Here is an 11,379-nt window from a genome sequence, read left to right on the forward strand (position 1 = left end):
TTAGCATCTCGTTGATGCCACACCGTCGCGAGAGTTGCGAACGCGGGCAAAGAAGAGACCGATTAGCGACAGCTGTCGTCCACGGTCGCACAACGCTCTCTCTCCATCTCACGTCCCGACTTAAATCTATCGCGCTCTCTCACTCTTACACGACTATTCCATGCGGCCAATAACACTATTTAATTAATTGGTAATTATTATCAATAGAAAAATTTATTTTTGAATAAGCTGCCATCAACATATAAATAAATAATACTAAATTAAAATTAAATTTGGATTAAATTAAAACCTAAAAAGTGCAACAAGGACAGTTCCGTTCATTCGATGAATGCGAGAAGGAGAACAGATGAGAAACTCTCTTAACCTAATTAAATTATAATTGATTAACCTAAAGATAAATTACCACTAATTACTAATTATTACTAAAGGGAGGAAGAAAAAATTTTTTTTTCACAAATCCGGTACATAATTATGAAAAATTTTGCTTTATTTTTTTTTTTCCTCCAGAATTAATTTTTTTTTGTTATAACATATATTTTTTTTTTAACATCTGATTTTGGAGCATCTCCAAACACGGGCTGGACCACCGACCGAGTACTACTCTCCCTCGTTGTCCCTGGCCAATCCAGTTGCGGATCTGAAAAAAAAAAGAAGAAAATTTTTTTTTGAGAAATATTCTTTTAAAAAAAAAAAAAAAAAAAAAAAAAAAAAAAAAAAAACACGAGGATTGTTTATCTTCGCTCACCTGATCATATCATCCGCTGTTTCCATCATACAGGTGGCAAGCACCTGCACATCCTGGATGTTGATGGCCTCTACTGGAATTCGAGGCCCCACAAAAAACCAGGTTATGCCAAATTGCCCCTCGACGATCTCCAGCTCCGGGGGTAGCACCTTCACCATTCTCCTCAGCTGCCTGAGGAGCTCCAACCCCACGAGGGGGCTAATCGGGCGTGTGAACGCCTCCACTATAACCCCGATCCTAACTAATTGCTGAAAAAAAAAGGGGGGGGAGACAGACTTATTACGAGTTTTTTTTGTGTTGTATATTTTACGAAAAAAAAAAGGAAAAAACTTACATCAAAACGACACCGGCTCCTCATGCTCTGGAACCAGGTTGAGTAGCCCGCATACTGCCGTTCAGTCATGTACATCTTGATTTTTTTTTTTTTTCCTTTGTTTCGTCACGAAGCAGTTTGCTCTTCGCTAATCGCTTTCACACTGAACGCCCGCACACGCAAATTATACCAAGAGGCAGTTGGAATGCGTACCGAGATAAGACGGTAGCCAGAGATCAAATTCGCTCGTGCAGACGCGGCAAAACGAACTCGCAATTAAACATCGCTAGATGTCGGCTCAATGCAGATTTGCAGCTAATCGCGAACTATTCTCTCCAGCTTATTTCAGTATTTGGACAAACTTTATATTTCTCAAGGTCACCTATATATCTATATATATTCACAACTATATGGGAATGCATCATATGAATGGAATTTTATATTTAATCCTTATACTTATAAATAATAATTATATTTTTCTTTGGTGATGGAAATAGTAGATTTTAGGGGAAAAACTATATAAAATTCATATTAACATATATATACATACATATACACCATAAATATTGGGAAACTCAAATGTAATCTTCTATATTTTAAATATTTTCATATATCTAGTTGTAAGTTCTTTTTAACTAAATTTGTAAGCGTTATCGCGAGCTTCTTAAAAGAGAGGACATATGTTTAGGAAAGCAAGAGAATTTTGCAACCCTCTTACTTTCCGGGGGATTGTTATGTCCAAATAATTTTTTTTTTATTTTAATAATTATTTAAAATAATTATTACTGAGCTCCTCTTTGAAAAGCGCGCGAAAACGCAGCGTCAGCTTTTTCACCTTTTTATGCGGCAAAGAATAGTGGGAAGACACCTGCAATAAGTTTAACGAATAAATAATAAACTGTCGTCACTTTCCACCAATGACGATAATTAAAAATTCCCCATCAATTGTCAAAGCAAAGTTTATAAAAAGCCTGAGCACCATGGCTCAGGGCCTTCAGTTCATTTTTAACTTCTTGGTCCGCGTAAACGGCGTCGATAGCCCGTAATCTTATTGCAGAAATCTTCCGACGTGACAATAAGTAATCGTCGCTGATTGAGGTATCCGGCTGATTAATTTCGTGTAGGATATTATTTTATCAGTTACGGTTTTCCAAATTCACTTTAAATAAATTGTAAATCGATCTAGGTATCCGGCTGATTAATTTCGTGTAGGATATTAATTTATTCATTTACAAAAATTCAAATCGATTATACCGTAAATCGATCTAGGTATCCGGCTGATTAAGTTCGTGTAGGATATTAATTTATTCATTTACGGTCATTATTAATAAATTAAATTGCCAATTGAGTTAGATACTCGGCTGATAGTCAACTATCGTGTAGAGTATAGTTCTTAATTGCAATTGAAAGATCTCGAAGATCTATCCGGTTCGAGTGAATTGTGACACAAATCACGTGAATTTGTGATCTCACTTTGTGCCGAGTTTCTGCGCATAAAACCCCTTTTGGGTGTGAAAAAGAACGCATTAATAAATAAAAATCTGTTTAAAATATCCGATAAGATAAATAATCTTATAATACAAATTACATAAAAGTTGTGAAAAACTAGAGTGAACAAGTGACGTTCTGTTAAAACGTTGTAAATTAAAATATAATAAAAGATCAAGTTCATCACTCAAGCCGTTCGATTTTCATTCGAAAGTAGTACATAAGATATCATCCTATCAACCCAGCCGCACCCATTCTACCAACCTTACAGGAAGGCCGAGTGAGCTGATTAGTTCTGGAGGGATAATAGCTGCCGCACTAGAAGAATTGACATCGAAAGGTAGGTGAAAGAATTATTTTTCTATCATCATAAAATACTTTTGGCTTAAACAAGAGCACCAGTCTCTTCGAAGACGTTTGGGTTCTTAATTTTCGAAAAGATCCACTATAAATAATAAATTATAGGAAGATAATTTCTTCCTCGTATTCTTTATTGTTGTCCGCACCCTCCAACCCGCTTGTCCAAAAATTACTATCGCTACCAAAGGGAGAAATCCCGGATAAATAATTAAAAATTAAGCGGCGGACATAACAGGCCTAAGGCCTCCCACAGTAATTAATTATTATTTGTTTTAAATTCTAAACTGAATTTTCATCACAATTAATTTTTTTCCATCCTCTTCACTCTTTAAAATTAATTAGCCTTAGGCCTCCCACAGTAATTATCATTCGCATTAAATTCTAAATCAAATTTTCATTACAATTAATTTTTTTCCATCCTCTCCACTTTCTAAATTTCATTCGCTACTGGCCTGAGACAGTAAATAATTATTATTTGTATTAAAATCTAAATTAAATTCTCATGACAATTAATTTTTTTTCTATCCCCTCCACTCTTTAAAATTAATTGGCCTCAGGCCTCCCACAGTTATTAATTATTATTTGTATTAAAATCTCAATTAGATTTTCATCACAATTAGATTTTTTCCATTCTCTCCACTCTCTAAATTTCATTCGCCACAGGCGTGAGACAGTAACTAATTATTATTTGTATGAAAATCTAGATTAAATTCTCATGACAATTAATTTTTTCTCTATCCCCTCCACTCTCTGAAATTAATTGGCCTACAGCCTCCCACAGTAATTAATTATCATTCGTTTTAAATTCTAAATTAAAGTTTTATCGCAATTGATTTTTTTCCATTTCCTCCACACTTCATATTTCATCCGCCACAGGCCTGAGTCAGTAATTAATTATTATTTGTATTGAATTCTACATTAAATTATCATTACAATTAAATTTTTTCATTCTTTCCACACTTTAAATCTAATTGGCCTCAGGCCTCCCACGGTAATTAATTATTATTTGTATTAAATTCTAAATTAAATTTCCATCACAATTAATTATTTCCCATCCTCTCCACTCCTAAATTTCATTAGCCACTGGCCTGAGACAGTAATTAATTATTATTTGTATTAAAATCTAAATTAAATTCTCATGACAATTAATTTTTTTTCTATCCCCTCCACACTCCAAATTTAATTGGCCTCAGGCCTCCTGCAGTAATTAATTATTGTCTGTATTGAAATCCAAATTAAATTCTCATGTCAATTAATTTTTTTCCTATCCCCTCCACACTCTAAATTTAATTGGCCTCAGGCCTCCTGCAGTAATTAATTATCATTCGTATTAAATTCTAAATTAAATTTCTATCACAATAAATTTTTTTCCATGCTCTCCACTCTCTAAATTTCATTTGCCACAGGCCTGAGACAGTAATTAATAATTATTTGCATCAAATTTTAAATTAAATTCTCATGACAATTAATTTTTTTTCTATCCCCTCCACTTTCTAAATTTCATTCGCCACAGGCCTGAGACAGTAATTAATAATTATTTGCATCAAATTTTAAATTAAATTCTCATGACAATTAATTTTTTTTCTATCCCCTCCACTCTCTAAATTTCATTCGCCACAGGCCTGAGACAGTAATTAATAATTATTTGCATTTAAGTTTAAATTAAATTCTCATGACAATAAATTTTTTTTCTATCCCCTCCACTCTCTAAAATTGATTGGCCTCAGGCCTCCCACAGTTATTAATTATTATTTGTATTGAAATCTAAATTAGATTTTCATCACAATTAATTTTTTTCCATTCTCTCCACTCTCTAAATTTCATTCGCCACAGGCGTGAGACAGCAACTAATTATTATTTGTATGAAAATCTAGATTAAATTCTCATGACAATTAATTTTTTTTCTATCCCCTCCACTCTCTAAAATTAATTGGCCTAAAGCCTCCCGCAGTGAATCATCATTTTATCGCAATTAATTTTTTTCCATTTCCTCCACACTTCAAATTTCATCCGCCACAGGCCTGAGTCAGTAATTAATTATTATTCGTATTGAATTCTACATTAAATTTTCATTACAATTGATTTTTTTTTATTCTTTCCACACTTTAAATCTAATTGGCCTCAGGCCTCCCACAGTAATTAATTATTATTTGTATTAAGTCTAAATTAAATTTTCATTACAATTAATTTTTTTCCATCCTCACCACTCTCTAAAATTAATTGGCCTCAGGCCTCCCACAGTAAGTAATTATCATTCTTATGAAATTCTAAATGAAATTTTCATTACAATTAATTTATTTTCATCCTTTCCACACTTTAAATTTAATTGGCCTCAGGCCTCCTGCAGTAATTGATCATTACTTGTATCAAATGCTAATTTAATTTCTATCACAATAAATTTTTTTCCATGCTCTCCACTCTCTAAATTTCATTCGCCACAGGCCTGAGACAGTAATTAATTATTATTTGTTTTAAATTCTAAATTAAATTTTCATCGCAATTAATTTTCTTCCATCCTCTTCGCTCTCTAAAATTAATTGGCCTCAGGCCTCCCACAGTAATTAATTGTCATTCGTATTAAATTCCAAATTAAATTTTCATTACAATTAATTTCTTTTCATCTTTTCCACACTTTGAATTTAATTGGCCTCAGGCCTCCTGCAGTAATCAAATAGCATTCGTATTAAATTCTAAATTAAATTTTCATTACAATTAATTTTTTTATATCCTCTTCACTCTATTAAATTAATTGGCCTCAGGCCTCCCTCAGTCATTAATTATCATTCGTTTTAAATTCTAAATTAAATTTTCATTACAATTGATTTTTTTTCATCCTGTCCACACTTTAAATATAATTGGCCGCAGGCCTCCTGCAATAATTAATTATCATTCGTATTAAATTCTAAATTAAATTTTTATCACAATTAATTTTTTTCTATCCTCTCCACTTTCTAAATTTCATTCGCCACGGGCCTGAGACAGTAATTAATAATTATTTGCATCAAATTTTAAATTAAATTCTCATGACAATAAATTTTTTTTATATCCCCTCTACACTCTAAAATTAATTGGCCTCAGGCCTCTCACAGTAATTAATTATTGTTTGTTTTAAATTCTAAATTAAATTTTTATCACAATTAATTTTTTTCCATCCTCTCCACTCTCTAAATTCCATTCGCCACAGGCCTAAGACAGTCATTAATTATTATATGTATTAGAATCTAAATTAGATTTTTAACACAATTAATTTTTTTCCATCCTCTCCACTCTCTAAATTTCATTCGCAACAGGCCTAAGACAGTCATTAATTATTATATGCATTAAATTTTGAATTAAGTTCTCATGACAATACATTTGTTTTATATCCCCTCCACACTCTAGAATTAATTGGCCTCAGGCCTCCCACAGTAATTAATTATAATTTGTTTTAAAGTCATAATTAAATTTTCTTCACAATTAATTTTTTTCCATCCTCTCCACTCTCTAAAATTAATTGGCCTCAGGCCTCTCACAGTAATTAATTATTATTTGTATTAAAATCTAAATTAAATTCTCATGACAATTAATTTTTTTTCTATTCCCTCCACACTCTAAATTTAATTGGCCTCAGGCCTCCCACAGTAGTTAATTATTACTTGTTTTCAATTCTAAATTAAATTTTTATCTCAATTAATTTTTTTCCATCCTCTTCACTCTCTAAAATTAATTGGCCTCAGGCCACCCACAGTCATTAATTATCATTCGTATTAAATTCTAAATTAAATTTTCATTACAATTAATTTTTTTTCATCCTTTCCACACTTTAAATTTGATTGGCCTCAGGCCTCCTTCAGTAATTAATTATCATTTGTATTAAATTCTAAATTAAAATTCTATCACAATAAATTTTTTTTCATCCTCTCCACTCTCTAAATTTAATTTGCCACAGGCCTGAGACAGTAATTAATAATTATTTGCATCAAATTTTAAATTAAATTCTCATGATAATAAATTTTTTTTATATCCCCTCTACACTCTAAAATTAATTGGCCTCAGGCCTCCCACAGTAATTAATCATTATTTGTGTTAAATTCTAAATTAAATTTTCATCACAATTAATTTTTTTCCATCCTCTCCACTCTCTAAATTTCCTCCGCCACAGGCTTAAGACAGTCATTAATTATTATTTGTATTAAAATCTAAATTAAATTTTTAACACAATTAATTTTTTTCCATCCTCTCCACTCTCTAAATTTCATTCGCCACAGGCCTAAGACAGTAATAACTGATTATTTGTATCAAAATCTAAATTAAATTCTCATGACAATTAATTTTTTTTCTATCCCCTCCACTCTCTAAATTTCATTCGCCACAGGCCTGAGACAGTAATTAATAATTATTTGCATTTAATTTTAAATTAAATTCTCATGACAATAAATTTTTTTTCTATCCCCTCCACTCTTTAAAATTAATTGGCCTCAGGCCTCCCACAGTTATTAATTATTATTTGTATTAAAATCTAAATTAGATTTTCATCACAATTAATTTTTTTCCATTCTCTCCACTCTCTAAATTTCATTCGCCACAGGCGTAAGACAGTAACTAATTATTATTTGTATGAAAATCTAGATTAAATTCTCATGACAATTAATTTTTTTTCTATCCCCTCCCCTCTCTAAAATTAATTGGCCTAAAGCCTCCCACAGTGAATTATCATTTTATCGCAATTAATTTCTTTCCATTTCCTCCACACTTCAAATTTCATCCGCCACAGGCCTGAGTCAGTAATTAATTATTATTCGTATTGAATTCTACATTGAATTTTCATTACAATTAATTTTTTTTTATTCTTTCCACACTTTAAATCTAATTGGCCTCAGGCCTCCCACAGTAATTAATTATTATTTGTATTAAATTCTAAATTAAATTTTCATTACAATTAATTTTTTTCCATCCTCACCACTCTCTAAAATTAATTGGCCTCAGGCCTCCCACAGTAAGTAATTATCATTCTTATGAAATTCTAAATGAAATTTTCATTACAATTAATTTATTTTCATCCTTTCCACACTTTAAATTTAATTGGCCTCAGGCCTCCTGCAGTAATTGATCATTACTTGTATCAAATGCTTATTCAATTTCTATCACAATAAATTTTTTTCCATGCTCTCCACTCTCTAAATTTCATTCGCCACAGGCCTGAGACAGTAATTAATTATTATTTGTTTTAAATTCTAAATTAAATTTTCATCGCAATTAATTTTCTTCCATCCTCTTCGCTCTCTAAAATTAATTGGCCTCAGGCCTCCCACAGTAATTAATTATCATTCGTATTAAATTCCAAATTAAATTTTCATTACAATTAATTTCTTTTCATCTTTTCCACACTTTAAATTCAATTGGCCTCAGGCCTCCTGCAGTGATCAAATATCATTCGTATTAAATTCTAAATTAAATTTTCATTACAATTAATTTTTTTATATCCTCTTCACTCTATAAAATTAATTGGCCTCAGGCCTCCCTCAGTCATTAATTATCATTCGTTTCAAATTCTAAATTAAATTTTCATCACAATTAATTTTTTTTCATCCTTTCCACACTTTAAATTTGATTGGCCTCAGGCCTCCTTCAGTAATTAATTATCATTTGTATTAAATTCTAAATTAAAATTCTATCACAATAAATTTTTTTTCATCCTCTCCACTCTCTAAATTTAATTTGCCACAGGCCTGAGACAGTAATTAATAATTATTTGCATCAAATTTTAAATTAAATTCTCATGATAATAAATTTTTTTTATATCCCCTCTACACTCTAAAATTAATTGTCCTCAGGCCTCCCACAGTAATTAATCATTATTTGTGTTAAATTCTAAATTAAATTTTCATCACAATTAATTTTTTTCCATCCTCTCCACTCTCTAAATTTCCTCCGCCACAGGCCTATGACAATCATTAATTATTATTTGTATTAAAATCTAAATTAAATTTTTAACACAATTAATTTTTTTCCATCCTCTCCACTCTCTAAATTTCATTCGCCACAGGCCTAAGACAGTAATAACTGATTATTTGTATCAAAATCTAAATTAAATTCTCATGACAATTAATTTTTTTTCTATCCCCTCCACTCTCTAAATTTCATTCGCCACAGGCCTGAGACAGTAATTAATAATTATTTGCATCAAATTTTAAATTAAATTCTCATGATAATAAATTTTTTTTATATCCCCTCTACACTCTAAAATTAATTGGCCTCAGGCCTCCCACAGTTATTAATTATTATTTGTATTAAAATCTTAATTAGATTTTCATCACAATTAATTTTTTTCCATTCTCTCCACTCTCTAAATTTCATTCGCCACAGGCGTGAGACAGTAACTAATTATTATTTGTATGAAAATCTAGATTAAATTCTCATGACAATTAATTTTTTTTCTATCCCCTCCCCTCTCTAAAATTAATTGGCCTAAAGCCTCCCACAGTGAATTATCATTTTATCGCAATTAATTTCTTTCCATTTCCTCCACACTTCAAATTTCATCCGCCACAGGCCTGAGTCAGTAATTAATTATTATTCGTATTGAATTCTACATTGAATTTTCATTACAATTAATTTTTTTTTATTCTTTCCACACTTTAAATCTAATTGGCCTCAGGCCTCCCACAGTAATTAATTATTATTTGTATTAAATTCTAAATTAAATATTCATTACAATTAATTTTTTTCCATCCTCACCACTCTCTAAAATTAATTGGCCTCAGGCCTCCCACAGTAAGTAATTATCATTCTTATGAAATTCTAAATGAAATTTTCATTACAATTAATTTATTTTCATCCTTTCCACACTTTAAATTTAATTGGCCTCAGGCCTCCTGCAGTAATTGATCATTACTTGTATCAAATGCTAATTCAATTTCTATCACAATAAATTTTTTTCCATGCTCTCCACTCTCTAAATTTCATTCGCCACAGGCCTGAGACAGTTATTAATTATTATTTGTTTTAAATTCTAAATTAAATTTTCATCGCAATTAATTTTCTTCCATCCTCTTCGCTCTCTCAAATTAATTGGCCTCAGGCCTCCCACAGTAATTAATTATCATTCGTATTAAATTCCAAATTAAATTTTCATTACAATTAATTTCTTTTCATCTTTTCCACACTTCAAATTTAATTGGCCTCAGGCCTCCTGCAGTAATCAAATATCATTCGTATTAAATTCTAAATTAAATTTTCATTACAATTAATTTTTTTATATCCTCTTCACTCTATAAAATTAATTGGCTTCAGGCCTCCCTCAGTCATTAATTATCATTCGTTTCAAATTCTAAATTAAATTTCCAGTACAATTGATTTTTTTACATCCTTTCCACTATTGAAATATAATTGGCCTCAGGCCTCCTGCAGTAATTAATTATCATTTGTATTAAATTCTAAATTAAATTTTTATCACAATAAATTTTTTTTCATCCTCTCCACTCTCTAAATTTCATTCGCCACCGGCCTGAGACAGTAATTAATAATTATTAGTATTAAATTCAAAATTAAATTTTCATTACAATTAATTTTTTTTCACCCTTTCCACACTTTAAATTTTATTGGCTTCAGGCCTCCCACAGTCATTAATTATCATTCGTATTAAATTCTAAATTAAATTTTTATCACAATTAATTTTTTTCTATCCTCTCCACTTTCTAAATTTCATTCGCCACGGGCCTGAGACAGTAATTAATAATTATTTGCATCAAATTTTAAATTAAATTCTCATGACAATAAATTTTTTTTATATCCCCTCTACACTCTAAAATTAATTGGCCTCAGGCCTCCCACAGTAATTAATTATTATTTGTTTTAAATTCTAAATTAAATTTTTATCACAATTAATTTTTTTCCATCCTCTCCACTCTCTAAATTCCATTCGCCACAGGCCTAAGACAGTCATTAATTATTATATGTATTAGAATCTAAATTAGATTTTTAACACAATTAATTTTTTTCCATCCTCTCCACGCTCTAAATTTCATTCGCAACAGGCCTAAGACAGTCATTAATTATTATATGCATTAAATTTTGAATTAAGTTCTCATGACAATACATTTGTTTTATATCCCCTCCACACTCTAGAATTAATTGGTCTCAGGCGTCCCACAGTAGTTAATTATTACTTGTTTTTAATTCTAAATTAAATTTTCATCACAATTAATTTTTTTCCATCCTCTCCACTCTCTAAAATTAATTGGCCTCAGGCCTCTCACAGTAATTAATTATTATTTGTATTAAAATCTAAATTAAATTCTCATGACAATTAATTTTTTTTCTATTCCCTCCACACTCTAAATTTAATTGGCCTCAGGCCTCCCACAGTAGTTAATTATTACTTGTTTTCAATTCTAAATTAAATTTTTATCTCAATTAATTTTTTTCCATCCTCTTCACTCTCTAAAATTAATTGGCCTCAGGCCACCCACAGTCATTAATTATCATTCGTATT

The 11,379-nt window shown here is 30.5% G+C and overlaps 1 protein-coding gene across 1 annotated transcript; it reads right to left on the reverse strand.

The window, feature by feature from the left end:
- Positions 1 to 474: 474 nt before the first annotated feature.
- LOC130663769 (uncharacterized) lies at positions 475 to 1,237 on the reverse strand. The gene is made up of 3 exons (XM_057463209.1): positions 1,080 to 1,237; positions 746 to 993; positions 475 to 637 (listed from the first exon to the last, which is right to left on the reverse strand). The coding sequence occupies exons 1-3, from the start codon at positions 1,152 to 1,154 to the stop codon at positions 598 to 600; spliced, it is 363 nt and encodes a 120-aa protein (XP_057319192.1). The 5' UTR covers positions 1,155 to 1,237; the 3' UTR covers positions 475 to 597.
- Between the last annotated feature and the right edge of the window lie 10,142 nt (positions 1,238 to 11,379).

Source organism: Microplitis mediator, chromosome 2, assembly GCF_029852145.1.
Source record: "Microplitis mediator isolate UGA2020A chromosome 2, iyMicMedi2.1, whole genome shotgun sequence".
Lineage (NCBI taxonomy): Eukaryota > Metazoa > Arthropoda > Insecta > Hymenoptera > Braconidae > Microplitis > Microplitis mediator.

Excerpts from the sequence above, each read along its gene's own strand:
- LOC130663769 (XM_057463209.1), bottom strand. The coding sequence starts at position 1,154 with ATGTACATGACTGAACGGCAGTATGCGGGCTACTCAACCTGGTTCCAG. Across the intron at positions 994-1,079 it reads GGAGCCGGTGTCGTTTTGAT|CAATTAGTTAGGATCGGGGT; the intron begins GTAAGTTTTTTC and ends TTTTTTTTTCAG. Across the intron at positions 638-745 it reads ACAGCGGATGATATGATCAG|ATCCGCAACTGGATTGGCCA; the intron begins GTGAGCGAAGAT and ends TTTTTTTTTCAG.